Genomic DNA, 17601 nt, shown 5'->3' on the forward strand with positions numbered 1-17601 from the left:
AGACAATAAGAAATCACACCACACTCAGCGACCGTGTACTTGTTGAGTGAGCGCTTCCCTTCCCTTCCCTTCCCAAGCCAAACAAAGCAAACAAACAGCAAATTGGCCCCACATTCTGGAAACAACTGCCCCATGGCCCCACGAGCACCACACCACACCACCTTCACCCACCCACCGCCTTTTTGTCCTCATATCGTCCCACGCCTAACATTGTTGAAGCGGTCTAGCCAGTTCCACTATCCGCAACTGCATCCTCAACACTAATCCCATACTTCGTCCGTAGCCCCTTCATAACCAGCGCCGCCACACCAGCGACCGTCTTCGCCTGCGAGATCTCAAGAACAGACGTCTCCAGATCCAAACTACGCCGAATCCAATACTTAACTTCCAGTCCCATGAGCGAGTCGATAGGGAAACTAGCAATCTGCTTCTCGTCGAGTCCGGCCTGCGCCGAGAAATTGCCGACGCGTTTCCCGAGTTCGCGGATAATGGTGCTTTCGCATTTCGGGTCGTTTAGGAAGGACGGGTCGTTGGCGATGGCTTCGAAGAGGCGGAGGAGGATGTCGGCTTCTTGATTGTGCGCTTCGGCTTTGCTGGTTCGCATTAGGGATGGGATGTTGAAGCGCACATCTTGTTCGAAGGAGGCTTTGCTGTTGTTTATTTCCATTTGGTCGGGGTTGAGGAAGGAGGTTACGCCGACCATTATGTCTAGTGGGGAGGAGATCAGGGAGAGAGGATCGGTGGTGGTGTTGGTGTGTGGTAGGGCGAGACGGAATGCGTCGATGACTTCTTGCTCTGAGAGGGAGAAGCGGGACTGTGTTTGGAAGAGCTCGACTAGTCGGGTGTTGCGACTGAAGTTGCCGACTTCTTCGACGGCGCCGAGAGTGACGCGGGTTGCTGGAAGGTCTAGAGAGCGACGGTAGGTTACGAAGGCGTCGACGAAGGTGTTCGCGGCGCCGTAGTTGGATTGGCCTGGGTTGCCGGATGTTCCTACGACGGAGCTGAAGAGGACGAAGAAGTCGAGGGGTTTTCCAGAACAGACGTTGTGTAGGTTCCATGTGCCACGGATCTTCGGGCCTTGGGGTGCGATCCATTGCGCGTATGACATGTTCGCGAAGAGTTCGTCCTTTTGTAGTTGGGCAGTTTCAGCACGTTTTTCGGGATTGGTTGGTAACTTGTGAGGTTTACCTGTAGTACTAAGGAGAGATTGACGACTCCTGCGAGTTCGTGCTCACTGGCAGACACTGCTTGCTTGACACTATCTGCGTCTTCGACACTGCCGTGGACTACAGACACGGTGCAGCCCTGGCTCTTTAATTCCTTGACGTAGGCTTGATCAGACTCGGATTGACCTGCTGACCGTGACATTATAACCAAATGTCTGGCGCCGTTGGTGACCATCCATGTCGCTAGTACTCGGCCGATGCCGCCAAATCCACCTACGAGCAGGTACGATCTTGTAGGAGAGAAGATGTATCTCTTCTCGATCGGTTTATATTTGAGACCGTGAGGCACTTCTGGCATTTTCACAACTATCTTACCAATGTGCCGGCCTGTCTGCATATGTCGGAATGCACTTGCGATATCATCTGCCTCGAACATCCGTGGAAACAATTGCGCCTGCAGACGCCCTTCTTGACAGTAGGTAAACATATCATTGATCGACCTGTAGAACATTAGCCCCCATGATTCATGATTAGTGTCAGTATGAGATTGGAAACATACCCCCGAACAAGATCTGGGTAGTCATCGAGCATCTCACTCAAGTCAACACCGAAGAACGAGCGGTTATTTGCAAAGTGCACCATCTCCAGCTTTCCATGCTCCAGCATGTCACGTTTACCAATCTCAATCATCTTGCCCATTGGGGCCACGCAGTCCCAAGATGCATGCAGAAGTTCGCCTGCCAGTGAGTTCAGGACAAGGTCTACACCGCGTCCGTTTGTAGCAGCCAGGACACCACTGCGAAATGAGACACTTCGAGAATCGAATATTCGATCTCGTGAAATATTTAAGTTCCTGATGAGGAACTGGACCTTTTCTTCGCTGCTAACAGTGGCATAGATCTAGAATCGATGAGAGTTGGTCTGTTGACGAGGATAGAGACATACCTCAGCACCAACCATGCGGCATATGTCGATCGCTGCCAGCCCAACACCACCGCAAGCTGAATGAATGAGCACAGTCTGCGAGTCGAATATTAGAAAACCTCTTTTTCAGAGTATTGATGATCATCTCACCTGTCCTTTGTTTAGATTGCCGATAGTCAAAAGGGAGTAGATCGCTGTTGTGTAGACACAGGGCATCGCAGAGGCCTGCTCGAGCGATATGTCGTCTGGGATACGCATGCAGTTCGTTTCCTGCGTGATCAATTGAGTCTTGAACGTGCCCTGCTGAATGACGATCACGGCGTCTCCCGCGTGCAAGTCAACCACTTCCGATCCTACTCTGCGGACAACTCCGCTGCCCTCTAGACCTAGAGGAAGATCGGTCACGAGTAGGCCCAAGGCGAACATGAGATCCTTGAAGTTCAAGCTAAGAAATCTCATCTCTACTTCGACCTCATTTTGCTTCAGGCTCATCTGTCGTTCTTCTTCCACCCACTGGAGCGTGTCTAGAACACCACGTACTCCAGGATGGAGGCGGAGGGGTCCACAGTTGCCCTCAACTTCCAGCTGCTTCTCTTTTGATAGGCCGTTGCACCTTGTTGTATATACAATGCTGTCTTCAATGGTGTATTCATAATCTCTGCCAGACGGATTGGCCTTCTCATCGAGAAACTCGTCCAACACGCGGACTAGAAGGTCCGCAGTAGTATCATTAAAATCGTCAATTTCAAGGGTCCTGAAATCCATGCCAGTCTCAGCTCGGATGGTACGGCCAAATCCCTGTATAAGTCCATAGCGAGGATCCGAGCACGTCTTCTGAGAAAGCCGGGTGACCCAGAGTGTCCGGCGGGCAATAGAAAGATAACTCCTAAAGTTCGAGAAAGACTCTTCCGACAAGTCGTAAAGGAAAGGACCATCAAGATCAAGAAGTGAAATAACAACACTTTCTTTAACATCTTCGCCGAATAAACACCACTCCACAGTATGCCCACAATTAAAAAGCTTCTTTTCAATGACCGTTGCCCATGGGTGCTTTTGGGTTTGAAGCGTTCCGAGAAGGCTGATCACAGGCATCGACGGCTTGGACGGCGCGTTCCTTGCTATCATAGTGGCAGACATTTGGAATGGAAAGTCTTCGTCATCTACAAAATCTTCCATTTCCAGGAAGCCTGCCTTGATGAGTTCGTTGTTCCACCTATCTGCCTTGACATAAGGTCGATCGACACGCTGGTCTGAATCTCCTAACCACCACCCAGGGAGGGTGCCCTGTTCAAGAAGTTAATCATTCCCACTTATAACGGACCCAGGTGCCGTGTAGAAAGAATGAGATAAAGTATACATACCATAACCCAGTCAATATAAGGTACGTCTGGCCACTGAGGTTAGCAGATGCTTGGGATAGGGTTGCATTCATCGTACCAGCAGACAGCTCATGGAGAACAAACCAGCCACCAGGCCTCAGTAGTGTCTTCACATTTATAAGAGTCCTGTTCAAACTCGGTGTAGCGTGTATTACGTTGGATGCGATAACCAGATCGAAGCCTCCAACTTCGAAACCCTGCTCTGCAGGCGACAGCGATATATCAAGAACCGCGTACTCTAATTGACTTCCATGCTTCTCCTGCAAAGGTATTAGAAACCCAGGCGTGACGTCCGTCACAACATATCTGGCGAAGGACCGTTCCCCACTGGCATCGACCAGTGCTCTCAAAGCAGCCACCGTAGCGGATCCCGTTCCAACGCCGATTTCAAGGATTCGCAGTTGAGGACTGGAATGTGCGACGAGGCGGAAAAGTCGGTTCCAATTGAAAATATCCACTGCATAGGCATATATGTCTTTCCAGGAGTCACGTGGAGCCAGTAACTGTGCGGCGGATTGATTCCCGACCATCAGGGACTCCATCTCTGATTCAAGACAGTATCGCGCATCTGCAAAGAATCCCGACAGTCTCGGATCGGGAACTTTGTTAAGTAGACCTTTCCATAGACTGAGGCGTTCACCAGGACTCATACGTGCCCATTCCCGTGCCTCTTCAATGCTGTGATAGTCTTCAGTTCTTATCCGAAGAGCCTCGGATTGAATCCACTGCTGATACTTTGTCATATGAGGCACGGTTGGTGTTAGATTACGGACCAAAACATCAAAGTCTAGAATTGCCAAAACAGCAAGCCTAGCTGTTGTTTCTAGTCCTGTATCCACACCAGCGCGCCTGATTGAGCCTTTTGTACGATTGAGACGGATATCTGGTTTGTAGTCCATGTGAGAGCAGAGAAACGGCTCTTCACGTACGATCGCTCCTTCACTTTCTAGCGCAAAGAAACGGGCGTCCCTCATGAATAGGGCGATGCTGCTATCACTGCGTATTAGGCGGGAATCTCCTCCTAAACTACCAGACATAGGCCCAGACGATGTAGGACTGACCACCAATGACATGGTCTCGCTGCTGTGCGTTAGGTACACCTCACCAATATACGAGGGAACACCAACTACACCCACCCCTGGTGCAATACCGCGACATGCTGCAACACAGTGTAATTGCAAGCACTGGTCGATGGCGGTAGGATGAATTAGATAGCGGCCACTATGCAGGCTTGGATCGTCCTCAACAGTCGCCGCGGCTTCATAAGATGAAGGACTAGCTGTGATGTCATGCAGACCTTGGAAGGAAGTCCCGTATTTTAGTCCTGCCTTCTTCAGCTGTCGATATAAATAAGGCGACGAGAGAGGTCTTGGGAATACAGCGGCCCTTGTCGGCGGCGGTGGATCGCTCGGCGTACCAGACTTAACTTGGCCAGAGCAGTGCTTTTTCCACGAGTTACCATCATACGAACTAACCGTGAAGTCGTACCATGAGGATTCCACTAGGTCATTTACTGTGACTGGTCGCATGCTTGTTAGAAGCTCGTATTCAAGACTCGGCTCCAAAAGCAAGGCATTCCTGATCAATATGTTTCGCAATAAGATCGTATCCGAACCGGTGAGTTGTCTGGCGGCCTCGGCCACCATGGCTATGTAGCCAGCACAAGGAAACACTATTTGACCGCCAACATTGTGGTCCCAAATCCATGGAACCTCATCCAGGCGGAGAATGTTTCTCCAACAAGGCTCTAAGTCACCCGATTCCAAGGTGCGTGAACCAAGCAATTCATGATGTGGAAATTTGCGCAAACGCCACTGTCGAGGAGGTCGACTTTCGGACCAGCCTAAGTCGTCGTATTGCCAGGGATAAGGTGAAAGATCGTTTAGACAAGTTCCAGAACCGTTGACGGCCGCAAAACGAACCCGTGAGCCGTGAAGGTACGCCTGACCCACTGCTTCCAGAAAGGTGGAAGTGGAGCCCTCCCCTCGCACTAAGGTCGGACAGTAGGTGTTCGTTGTTTCCATATCCTTGGAGATCTGACGGATAGGCCCCGAAAGTGCTGAGTGTGGCCCAATCTCTAGGACAAGGGGCTGCAGTAGTTCAGACGCCGACTTCAACGCTGCACCCATGGCAGCAGTGAACTGGACTGGTGATTCCAAGTTCGCCCTCCAGTAAGCTGCATCCAGCTGGCTTGTATTCTGGATTTCCTGGCCAGTCATGGTCGAAAACATTCGGGCTGCCAACTTCGGCCTGCAGGCCACATACGGACGGATTAGTTCTTCATAGTGGGCTGCTGCGAACATCATGTGGCCTATCATGTATTAATGCTGATCCTCGAATCGAGACAGTGCAACTTACTAGAGTGATAGGCAACTTGGACAGGGAGCATTTTCATTAGTGTATCCGGTGTGTCGCTGCGTATTTTTGATGCCACGTCTTCCAGCGATGCCTTGTCTCCCGATAAAGTTACACTTTCGGGGCTATTATAGCAGGCGACAACGACACCACCTGCAATGTAAGAACTGACTTGTTTTGGATTCATACCAACTGCCATCATAGCCCCCTTCCCCTCGCATTGAGAAGATACTTGACCACGATAGTATGCTAGGATTATAGCTGTCTCCATTGAGATAGCTCCCGAAGCATATGCAGCAGCAATCTCCCCGCTAGAATGGCCAATCACTTTAGATGGGTGTATATTGCATGACGCGAGAAGATTGACCATAGCCAACTGAATTGCGGTGCATAGTGGTTGGGAACACTCAGCGCGGTCCATTGTAGTCTGGTCGCCGTTCATTAAGGTGTCTGTAGTCTATTAGCACATTGCCATGTTTGCTGTGGGTGAAAGGGAACTCAATACCATGTAAGAGCCACTTTGGCGGGATTGGAAGGTCTTTAAGGGTATTATCCATTATCTGTAAATCACAGGAGAATTGGGAATATCCTTCAATGAGGCCCCTTGCCATTCCAGACCACTGTGCACCTTGACCGGTGAAGGCGAATATCAACTCCGATGCTTGCAGCTCGGGTAATTGCCTTCTTTGGAACGCATCGGCTTTTACTGGATCGCCGTCTGTGACCACAAAAGCACGATGAGATAGATGATCCCTCCTAGAACCAAATGTGAAGGCAACGTCTCCCAAATTGTGAGGGTGTTGGTCGATATATGATTGGAGTTGTTCAATTTTCTTATTTAGGGCATTTGCTCCCCATGCAGACAAAGCTAGTATCTGATTTGGTTGTTTTCTTGGTGCCGAGATTGTGTCGTGCTGTTGAAAGGCGTCTAGTATAACCTGGTATCACATCAGAGCACCGTCGTACAGAGGGTGAGAGGGCTTGTTTAAGGAGACTTACATGCGCATTTGCTCCTCCGATCCCAAAACTGTTCACACTCACTCTCGCCTCTTTGTCCTCCGGCCATGGTAATGTGTCTATTGGTACCTCTAATTTGCCCTCCTGAAATGGAACTACGTGGGTTAGTTTGGGAAACTGGCATAGCTGCTCAATTTAAACAACTCACTATCTGGGTGAGGAGTCTCAAAATATATGTTTGGGGGTATTAGTCTATGTTCTAAGGAAAGAACGGCTTTGATCACACTGGTCAAGCCAGATGCGCCTTCCATGTGGCCAACATTCGGTTTTACCTTTTCGCATATTAGTTGAGGCAAGTCAAAGAAGGCTTATGCATAGGGAACGTACCGCACCAATTAATATTCCTTTCTCTCCGAAAATGCTAGTCACAGCCTGAGTTTCTGTCACATCACCTATAGTTGTTCCCGTTCCATGGCACTCAAACAATGCCGTCTGACAAGGATCGCTGATCCCCGCCCTGCTGTATGCTTTGCGGATAAGGATCTCTTGGCTTTCCCGGTCCGGCGTCGAAATATTCGGAGTCTTCCCGTCACTATTGGTTGCTGTCGAGCGAATAATTGCCCTGATAGGATCGCCGTTCCGTATGGCAGCATCCAACGGTTTAATGAATATAGCATTGATGCCTTCTCCGCGCCCGTATCCGTCTGCTGAGGCATCGAAGGTTTTGCATCTGCCATCGGGAGCCAGGACCAGGTTATCGGACATTGTCACAGACATTGTAGGAGAGAATATGATACTGCTGCCACCGACAATAGCCGCGGAGCAGTCGCCGGAGTATATTGCCTGACAAGCTTGATGTAATGCGACCAGAGAGGACGAGCATGCCGTTTTATATGTGATACTATTCACGCGTTGTCAGTTCGACAAGACGGAAAATGTAGTTGGATACACTCTGAGGGGAAACCAGTGGATTCAACGTACCTCGGGCCTTTCAGGTCAAATTCGAATGAGATTCGGTTGGCAAACGCAAAGTCGCCCGTCCCCATGGCTCTAAACCGGTCGATGTACTGAGTATCTTTGCTGGTGATTTCGAGCCAGTCCTCCCCAAAACTACCCACGAAACAGCCGATGTCGCGGCCTCTCCAGTCTATCTGGCCGGCATTCTCCATACACTCCCACACAACCTCGAGGAGAAGTCGTTGTTGAGGATCCAAGCTTCCAGCTTCTGAAGGTTTTCCGACAAAATCCTTGTCAACTTTGCCAAGATACTCTTCCTGCAAGAAGTACCCATGTTTAGTTTTGATTTCATGAGGTCTGGTTGGGTGATAGAACGAGTCTCCATGGTACCTGCCTGGAGGGACTTCGCCTAGGGCGCTTCTTTTCTCCACTAGCAGCGACCAAAACTCCTCTGCAGTTCGGATATTAGCAGGGAACCTCATCCCCATGCCCACAATGGCAATGGGTGGTAGGGAGCCGCTTGGCAGATCGTCGAGCTGACTCCATGGCGTGGTGGGAGGTTGCTCGGGATGAGGTTGTTCTTGGACATCCTCGATGTGGATCGCAGAGGCCTCCACCACGTGCTCGCTTCCATTGTTTATGGCCATGTGACTGAGCTGTACTCGCAGCGTAGGAAGCCCAGGCGGCGAAATCTGCTGAAACCCACAAAATACTCTACAGGTGCATTGCTAATATTATCACCATACAATGTTGATCATATACGTTAGCTATCCTGTTTCGAGTCCTGGGGTGCAAAAACTCCGGTTCTGCTTAACTCCCCGGCAAGAAAGTCGCCGTATAATAACCAGACCAGAACACCATGGGTCTGCATTTGCATATGCATGATGCAGTATATATTCACAACCAGATCATTGGTGGGAACAGAATTAACCTTGCGAAACGTCCCACTGAGATCATAACCTGCTTGAGCAGCGACAGGACAACCGAGATCCATCAGAGAATTAGACAGGAACATGGTCACCAACGCCGGAGATATCTGAGACAAATTCGCATTCTAGACCCTAGAATCTAATGTGCAAAAGAGCTCAAAAGCATCACACATGTCATAACAAGAGAAGTGCTGATTAGCGACCGAGTAATCAATGTTTAGGACTACAAGACGTGGAATCTTGAGGGATCTGGAATTCGATAAATGTGATCAGTGCCCCGGTCAAGGGAGGACCGCAGAAAAATACCGAAACAACCCTTGTTTGAGTTGATAGCAAAAAGAGAAGTATACTCCACAACAATTTCTCAAGAATGCGAGCCTGATTGCACTGAGAATTCAGAAGATTCTACTGCCAGGTTCCTCGTTACTTTCTGGATCAGTGAAGGTCAGCTTGCAAAGGCACCTGAACGCCCTTATGAGTGGACAGCGCCGACTTGTGCATGTACGTCCTTGTACACCCGGCATCTACTTCTCGGGGCTTTTCATCGGGCCTTTATGATCCGCCAGCCCGAATTGACACATGTCTACCACAAAGACTTTATCGCTTGTCGACTGTCACATTGCTAGGCAGTGGTTTCTCTTCATAGATGGGCGTAGTGTAGGAGATATTCTCATTGGTGACATGCATGTGTGTTCCCAAGCCAAACTAAGCTTCGGGGTTCGATGTTTGGGTACAACCCAAAGTGTGCCATATAATACGTTTCAGCAAAATGCCGGTTGCTCCAGTGGTGCTTAAGATGTGAACTTTCCATACATACACTGTACAGATAATTGAGTATGTGTATGAGTACAATGTCTAGTAAGAAAAACGCCATCCCCAGGGTAACAATGCCGCTGCAAGGACCACAGGTGTACCTGAATTAGACCTTACTCAGACCCCGGTTGGTTGGAAACGAGGAAGTTGTCATATAGGCCACCATGGCCTTGAAGGGTTTCCTGAGGCGGTGAGAAAGCGACACTCCCAACAACCTCGCCAATAGAATCTAGTAAAGGTCCATGGGTAAACGATGAATCAAACCCGGAAGGCGAGTGTAACTGAACCCGAGAGTAATGAGGAATCCCACCGTCCAGCGGTTGGAATCCCAACTGCATCTGCGACTGCAAAGCACTCATATTCCCATCCGGGATATCCAAACTCAAGCTCTCATCAACGAAGAAGCATTTAGACAGTGCCACAAACTGCTGGAAAAGATTTTGCATCGTGGCGATAGGCTGACTCATTGTCCCACTGTGCGCGAGACAATTCGCCACAGCCTTAAGGATCTGGAAATCGCCGCTATGACATGTTGCTACGGCGTTGCAGAATAGTGCAAAGCATGCTGTGATAGGGTAGTATAGAAGGGTCCTGTTTTCAGTTGGATGAATATTAATTAGCACTGTTCGGTACATGCTGTTTTGGATTCACGGGCGGGAAACTAACCAATGTAGATAAGCAACCGTTTTTTGTGTGTCACTTGACTCGCAGATTGTTATTAGGGCCTGTAATTCCTGCCGTGCTGATGTGAGGCACGTCTCTATGGTGGCTTCTCCCGGGGCGATTTGGTGGAGGTATAGGATGCTGGTCATTATGGAGTGGTAGGAGAAATTGAGGGTTGCTATTTCGCTGTTGACGTCTAGGCCAGTCCAGCTGGGGGATGGAGAATTGATCTGGATGCCACGTTTGTCAGTTCTCATCGGGATCCGAAGGATATATTCGAAAAGGTAGTGGATCTACCTGATCAATATTTCTGCGTATGGCATCCATGTCCCGCAGAAGCTGCGCGCCTATGCTAGTGAAAGACAGGAAGACTGTGTTATCTCCTATGGAACAGTTGACCAAGAAGGGTATCATCGTGTCCTGAACCTTGGCCAATTGCAGGTATATTAGAAGGAGCGATGAAATCGTAACTCTTGATGTCGCAGGATCCACCCTCAGATCAGATTCCACTGTTAGCATTCTCGGTCTGCCAAGTTTCCATGCGTAGTTCCTGTCCAGAATGTAGCACCACATGAAGCAGTAATATTCCTCTTCACTTGAGTCGTGCAAGTCACTTGAACCAGGATAAAGACCGATATCCATGCATACTCTGCATGCAGTTTTGGTCAACTCTTGGCACGTGCTAGCGTCACCTGATCCTTGATATAGAAATATCTGTCACAATCCGTTAGAAACGAGGACGCAAATCGGATGATAAGCGGCTTACTCCACATAATATAGCCTGTAGCAAGGAAAGCGAAGACTCTGTAAAAAGGGGTATCCTTCTCAAACATCGTTGAGCAGTCTCACGGTAGAGTAAGGCGCTATTCCGCAGACTCTGAGCCAAGAGACCATCGCTCTCAATTGCAGCTACTGTATTGAGAAACTTGTAGGCCACCGAATTGATACAGATAGTATACAGCAAAGCCTCGGGGGGCGTAGCAGTACCCAACAGAATGGAAAGCCCCATATGCTTGAGGGTTTCTTTGCTGACATGTCTAAAATAGTCCTTGACGTAGGACCCAAATTTGTTGGTTTCGATGTCTGGGAGATCTTGGAAGATAAGTGAGAACTGTATTCGGCGAGAGAAGATAGATTTTATACATACCGTTTAGCATCCAATATAACAGCTCGATGGAGGGAAAGTTGCGCAAGTCCTCATCCTTAGGTCCCTCAAACAGCATGCCTGTACATTGATTTTTGCCACCTAGCAGTTGGCTTGCGATGAACAGAGCAAACTCCAGAGTCTGGTGCCTGTCACGAATTACATCCATCGCTTGTCCCGATTGGGTTGGTTTGATCATCTGGGAGTCCGTAAGAGGAACAAGCGACATCCAGCCAGGCAATTCGTGGTCCATGTCAATTCTACCGAGAAACGCAGAATATCTATCATCAAGCATATTCAAGACATCATGGTGCATGTGGGGTGAGAGGTCATTGAATATGAAACCCTCACTTGACCGTTCGGCAGAGACTTGTCTTGAGCGTCGGCCTGCAATCGATGACTGAGCAACAAGAGCCCCATTACTTGGACTGCCGATCCCCATAATTCGCTTCTGAACTGCTTCTCGCTTGGGAAGTCGTTTCATACCCCGGGTCCGAGTGCAAGCGGTCATTTGATCCTGACAGTTTCCGCATGGGTCTTCCTTATCGCACCGAACCTGATACCATGTTACTAATACTGTTCATCTGTGGAGAGGAAAAGGCATCTTAATGCTATCTGAGATGCAAATTTGTACCTTGCGCGCATGGCATGCATCACACTGTGGGATATAAGTTAGACGGCGTCTTTTATAATCTTAAAGAGGGGTTACACACCACACGACGCCGCAGCATTGTGAGAGATGAACGTAGTCACCGTTCCACTATCAAGTATCGTATTCAAGGCCTCTCCGGTGACAATTATAAATTACGACCCAACTGCCATCTCAAGCCACGAGTGCGGGCGGAAGCGCTCGCTCGAGCCAAGAAGGCGACAAAAATAAGTTGCCAAGGCCAGGAACATGGCGAAGGGCACCACTGCGCCACTCTACGAATAGGGCTCGCCAATAGAGGACAAGTATATTAAAGAATACTATTCTTAACCTTTGCCGGTTCTTGCATTTTTCAGCCAACTGGGTTGCTTTATTTGGCGTAAGGAGTGATTTCCGCTGTGTTGAAAAGTCAAGCTCGATAGGGGCGGGTTCCACGGATCCCGAATGCCAAGAAATTGAGTGAAAAATCCTCTGCATTCTTGGTGAGGCCAAGTGGATATCTAGTCGTCTACTGCTACGCTGGATAATAGGGCGAAGACAGCCACACAGAGTGAATATTAGAGGACTACGTCGCGGGTATACTAATACCAACTTTCGGGGTCAGAAAATAGAGCACAAAGTACTGTTTAATATGTTGGCTAGCGCCGGGAGAAACAACACAATAGCCCCGTCTTTCCCAAAAACCAAAGAGCACCCAGAAATCTAAAGACAGATAGGCCCGACGTAGCCCATAGGATAACCTTGAAATACCAAGCCGTACGATCCGTCGACGTAGTCTGGATGCACCTTGTCAGCAAACTTTCGTGACCTAAGATTAGTTGGAATGAACATACCGTCAAGCATAGATTCCTCACACTATCATTGTTGATCAGCAATGCCAATAAGCCATTGCATAACGTCCACAGTAACACCAGATTGGTTCGGAAGGTTTTGTATGAGTCCTCCAACTGCACCTCCTTTTTCTCCATCGGTTCCTGCCAGGGTGAAAGGGCGCGTCGGACAGTTAACTCGAAGTCGATATCGATATCGGCCTGTGGTTTGTCAACCTCCTCAACGAAGCTTTTCTGCGTTTCTGATTTCTTCGTCTTGGCGGATGGAAGGGAGGCCGTGTCATCTGAGCCTTTCGTCCCCCACGAGACATCATGCCAGTTGCAGAACGCGTAGACGTTAAGAACATTGATTGTCGAAGGCATCCCGAGAAAATACGCCCAGGATGATGTCAGAAGATGCCAGGGATCGCAATAGAGTATGCTAGCTATGATGTAAGTTCCGTACGTTGAGACCAGCGCGATCAACACTAGACCTGTAGTCGAAGTGAAAAAAGAACCCACGAATCCTCCAGCCCCATTATCGAAATCGAGATCTATATTGCCGCCGGCGAATGCCTGGGCTACAAGGTAAAATGATAGTACGAGGATGTAAAGTTGAACAATAGCAAAGTAGAGAAAGGTTAGAATATAGGAAGTTTGGGACCTGCAATTTGTTGTTAGTCTAGGAACTACATGGCAGGCCCGGAGCACTTACCCTTTAGGTCGATTTCCTAGCGCAAGGAAGAACTGCTGCATTAAGAATGCCAGATATAAAGCCTTGATGATATTATTGACGACAGGTGATGCATCGTTTCCAAATGGCCATCCCTTGTTTTTATTCGTCGCACTTGGAGTTCCAACGATGTCCATGATGACCGAAGTAGTAAGCCAGTAGGAAGCTGTCTTGATTAGCGTCAATCGCTTAGCCATACGCAGAAGACGTACCGAGAGAGAACCAAGTCATAGTAAGTTGACAGATGTTATAGACGAGCTGCACATGCAGGAAAATGAGCCGGAGTATATTATGGCCACTTTTGTAGATGCGGTTGAAGTGCATGACCGAATAGAGGCTGGCTGCGAAGGATCCATTCAACCATCGGCGCCTTTGACTAAGAAACTCTGGGGGTGCTGCGTTGCTTGCATTAGTTTGGATGGGTTAAAGTTAAGGGTGGAACATCTTACCTTCTGGAACGTCTGTCTCTCCCTTCGAGGCCTTCACATAACTGAGCGTCCATTTGTATCCCGCTTTTGCAACGAGCTCGAAGCACAGGATACGGTCCTCAGCAAGAAACATGTTTTTCTTAAAGATATTCATGCCTTCTATCCCCTTTCTACCAAGTTTCTTTGATAAAGTATGGTCGCCATGGAAATACTGTTCTAACGGCCGACCCATGATAGCACGGTAGCGGTAGGCAGAAAATGCCCCCGGGAGAACACTGACGTACCCAAAGGCACTCTCCAAAGGTTTGTCCAATATGTTGGATATCTTGTACTCGAAGTTCTGCGCAGCTACCAAGGGATTGACTAGCTTTTTCCATCCTGGGCCGAGTAGAGCATGGATTTCGCCACAGGCGCCTCCCAGATTCTTGTTGTTGTAGAATGCCTCCCAGAGCGCAAGAAGGGATTTGTGACCCGGCTTCGTTCCTGCATCAATCAATATACAGACTTCCGGGTTTAGAATCCTTCCAAATGCATTGAATAACCAACGATGTGAGTTGATCTTCTTGCTATTCGTTTGTTTCAAGCAAAAGATCATCTGTACGGGCGGCAGGTTCTCAGGACTGTCGCTCCGCGGGCGGACTAGCTGCTGGGAAGGGGTTATCGATAGCTGTGTGGTATATTCGAACTATGTCAATGACTTTAGTCAGCCTCTGAATATGTCTTTTGTGGCGGTAGAGGAGGGCACAATACGATATGAGCCACTGTCTCCTTCCCATCGACATCATGTTTCATGATTCCATCCTGATATATGCCGACCGTGGCCAAGACATCAAGAGTGTTCTTATCGCAAGGACCAATACCATCGAACACAAGACAGACAACAATCTTTTGCCAGGCAGGTCCTCCCTTGTCCCAGAATTGAGTCTTTTTTAAATTGACAATATCTCGAATATTCTGCATGACTCCGTGGAGAGTCCGAGAGGTAAGAACTTTATCCTCGTTATAATAGGTGATTGCGATCAGAATCTCGGTATGTCGATTGAACATGGCGGCCCGCAAATTATAGCCGTTGCGTAAATTGAAATCATCGGGGTCGCAAGTTGCAGCCGTGTCTAAGATACAGTGTCAGCTGGAGTTCGAATGAGCAGGTCCCCTTGGTTTACATCGTAGGTGAGTGAATTCCTCAGCTGTAGCCTCACTTGAGTCGCGGTATTTTGCTTCAACCGAGTTGCGAATGGCGCTAGGAACAGGATAGTCGACACTGAGAACGGATCCCTGGACTAGATTGATCCTGCGAGTTGGGTAGCGGCGTAGGCCTGAGCCCGATTTCTGTCGTCGCTGCCAGGATGTCTGACTGGCCACTTCGGATTCACTTTGCTGGTGTGGATCTTCGTAAGGGTTATACTGTATGATAACAGGAGGCCCTTGCGAGCTGGTAGAAGGATGATGGTTGTCAAGTGGCGCAGGAAGCAGCGAGTGGGAGGCATCTTCATTCTCGTTGAACGAATATGAACTGGCCTAGATTGGAATTTAGCCAGTAATTCTCCATGCTGCTTTCGCGGAGAAGCCTACAATGGGAGGCGTTAGCTGGCGAAGTGAGTGGTGGTTACTCTCCAACTCGAATGAGAGAGGGCGTGACGACTGATCGTGGGCATTATCCATGTTGTTTTGATGACCAGAGCTTTCAAGAATATGATGGAGAAAGCGTAGTACGCGTTGAATGAGGCGCGCCTTTTCGACGGCTGGAGATGGACTCACTATTTCCTCCCAGATACTGTCAAATCTACAGTATACTACTACTACTACCCCCCACAAGTGAGTGTCTCAGCAGCGGCACATGTTCTGATTGGATCGCCAATGACCCGCCCTTATGCCGAGCCAATTAGCGGCCTCTAAATCAACATTTAAATATAGTCGGGAATTTGGACCAGCCTTCTATCCAAATATTCAAAGATTTGGTTCAGTAAGAGTTTTGCCTTTGGGTAGCGAAAGTCTCAAGACCCAGTTTAGTCCATGGTTGTTCTTTGCGGGTGAGAGATGCTAAGAAAGAACGTGTGGTGCAGCGCTGGAAGACTGCCGGTCATGTTTCTCGGCGCGATGACAGCGATACCAAGACCGAGTGCAAATGCAACAATAATTTTTTCTTATTTATGAGTACAGCTATCCCTATTGTCTTACTATTGATTGGAGATCCTGCGACTTCTATATCTACACTTTCTAAATCAAACAGGCGTGTTCCGCATTATTGAGCATGTGCATGCCGTATCAAGTTCAACCTTCGCATCACCATAGCTTCATGCTGTCAAGAGTGACACGGCTGTTTGGATGTCCTGCAAAGATGGAAGTTCAAATCAAACTCGATAAAAAGGTATTGCATTACACAAGTGAGGACCAGGTGTCCGGCCATGTCGTCCTTCGCAGTGATACCGAACTTGACATTGCCACGATAGCAATCAATCTATCTGGTCAGGCAACATCGAGGCTAGAGTCAGGGAAGCTGAATGAAACACACAAGGCATGTTCTGCCACTACAGCTCTGAATACGATTAGACTAACTCAAATGAAAAAGCTCTTCCAACGCAATGAACAAATATTTCCGCCCGTCAACTGTGCCGGATGGTTCACTTCGGCGGCCGTCACGATTCCCCCGGGAGAACACTCGTTTCCATTCTCGATTATGGTTCGTGTTTGCATCTGCGCTCAAATTTGTTGAATACAGCATCTAACATATCTTAGTTTCCTCAGGTCTCCGAATGCTACAAGGGTAGCACTAGAGATGCCGTTCGCAAGCGATCAGCAGACCGTCCACCACACCATCTCTTACGAAAGCTTCCACCGTCCAGTGGAAATTTCAACACTCCTGAGGAGATCAGATATTCTCTGGAAGCTATCATCACACAGAATGGCCTCATGTACAGAACTCACAGAGCCGTTGAGTATACCACCTTGGGCAGCTATAGCCTGTGCTAACAGCATCGAATAGACCCGCCAAATATCCTTTCATCCGGTGTCTGCTATTCCCAAGCCATCACAGAGTGTAGTAGTCCGAAAGACTGTGACATGCAATAAGAAGGCAGCGGGGCTACTATGTCCACCACTAACGTATGAGATCCAAGCCGAACTGGTGAACGGGCCGTTCGTTCTGCTGGGACACCCAATAGCACTGAGTGTAAAGGTCACCAACATCAATGACGAGAAACCTGATGTATCACTAAGGGACTTCCAATCCATGCTTATCGAAACAACAGATATCCGGGCACATGGGATTATGCAAAGCGCTACCCGCTCGTGGATTATACAGACGATGACAAACTTGGGACAACCATTTTCAAGTGCAATGCCAGCGTCTGGGATGCTCATGACTCTAGACGATGCGGTATGGAGTAGGCATCGTCTACCACATTGCCTGACACCTACATTTGAAACATGCAATGTCACTCGGAGCTACAAGTTGGAGATCAGACTTGGCATTGAATTCGGGCGAAACAATGTGAGTTATCAAAAGTGCCTCTTGGAATTGTGAGCTAACACTGGTTTCAGTCAAGGATATTAGAGTTTCTCTTCCCAGTTCGCGTTTTGTCTCCATCATAGCTTAAATATATCAGCATCAATATAAAACCTTAGCATCAATATAAAACTTTCATAACAGCTGGGTTGAATATATCCATGATGTCCAAGGTGTACTAGTGCAGGAG

At 48.6% G+C, this 17601-nt stretch overlaps 5 protein-coding genes across 5 annotated transcripts; 1 reads left to right on the plus strand and 4 right to left on the minus strand.

The window, feature by feature from the left end:
- Window positions 1-108: 108 nt before the first annotated feature.
- Window positions 109-8385, minus strand: BO88DRAFT_488405 (fatty acid synthase S-acetyltransferase; the record flags this gene model as incomplete). Its single annotated transcript, XM_025712610.1, has 13 exons — window positions 109-1126; window positions 1189-1666; window positions 1726-2066; window positions 2112-2186; window positions 2241-3374; window positions 3452-3477; window positions 3528-5780; window positions 5828-6274; window positions 6330-6762; window positions 6824-6936; window positions 6990-7113; window positions 7169-7682; window positions 7763-8385. The coding sequence occupies 13 exons, from the start codon at window positions 8383-8385 to the stop codon at window positions 224-226; spliced, it is 7464 nt and encodes a 2487-aa protein (XP_025562246.1). The 3' UTR covers window positions 109-223.
- A 1208-nt stretch (window positions 8386-9593) lies between these two features.
- Window positions 9594-11729, minus strand: BO88DRAFT_341843 (fungal specific transcription factor domain-containing protein; the record flags this gene model as incomplete). The annotated part of the gene is made up of 5 exons (XM_025703117.1): window positions 9594-10071; window positions 10147-10373; window positions 10441-10857; window positions 10910-11226; window positions 11291-11729. The coding sequence occupies 5 exons, from the start codon at window positions 11727-11729 to the stop codon at window positions 9594-9596; spliced, it is 1878 nt and encodes a 625-aa protein (XP_025562247.1).
- Window positions 11730-11926: 197 nt separating this feature from the next.
- BO88DRAFT_58086 (uncharacterized protein) lies at window positions 11927-12493 on the minus strand. Its single transcript, XM_025712984.1, has 2 exons — window positions 12001-12493; window positions 11927-11945 (listed from the first exon to the last, which is right to left on the minus strand). The coding sequence occupies exon 1, from the start codon at window positions 12411-12413 to the stop codon at window positions 12111-12113; it is 303 nt and encodes a 100-aa protein (XP_025562248.1). The 5' UTR covers window positions 12414-12493; the 3' UTR covers window positions 11927-11945; window positions 12001-12110.
- Window positions 12350-15568, minus strand: BO88DRAFT_488407 (chitin synthase; the record flags this gene model as incomplete). Its single annotated transcript, XM_025712611.1, has 9 exons — window positions 12350-12712; window positions 12770-12791; window positions 12848-13409; window positions 13461-13644; window positions 13691-13873; window positions 13928-14591; window positions 14657-15018; window positions 15070-15424; window positions 15479-15568. 9 exons carry the CDS (start codon window positions 15566-15568, stop codon window positions 12639-12641), a joined length of 2496 nt encoding a protein of 831 aa, XP_025562249.1. The 3' UTR covers window positions 12350-12638.
- A 676-nt stretch (window positions 15569-16244) lies between these two features.
- On the plus strand, window positions 16245-17497 carry BO88DRAFT_415626 (uncharacterized protein; the record flags this gene model as incomplete). The annotated part of the gene is made up of 4 exons (XM_025708213.1): window positions 16245-16586; window positions 16643-16837; window positions 16890-17396; window positions 17447-17497. 4 exons carry the CDS (start codon window positions 16245-16247, stop codon window positions 17495-17497), a joined length of 1095 nt encoding a protein of 364 aa, XP_025562250.1.
- Between the last annotated feature and the right edge of the window lie 104 nt (window positions 17498-17601).

The sequence above is a fragment of the Aspergillus vadensis genome (assembly GCF_003184925.1).
Source record: "Aspergillus vadensis CBS 113365 unplaced genomic scaffold BO88scaffold_13, whole genome shotgun sequence".
Lineage (NCBI taxonomy): Eukaryota > Fungi > Ascomycota > Eurotiomycetes > Eurotiales > Aspergillaceae > Aspergillus > Aspergillus vadensis.

Bases quoted from the DNA above. Each gene is read 5' to 3' on its own strand.
- BO88DRAFT_58086 (XM_025712984.1), bottom strand. From the start codon at position 12,413: ATGCAGAGGATTTTTCACTCAATTTCTTGGCATTCGGGATCCGTGGAA.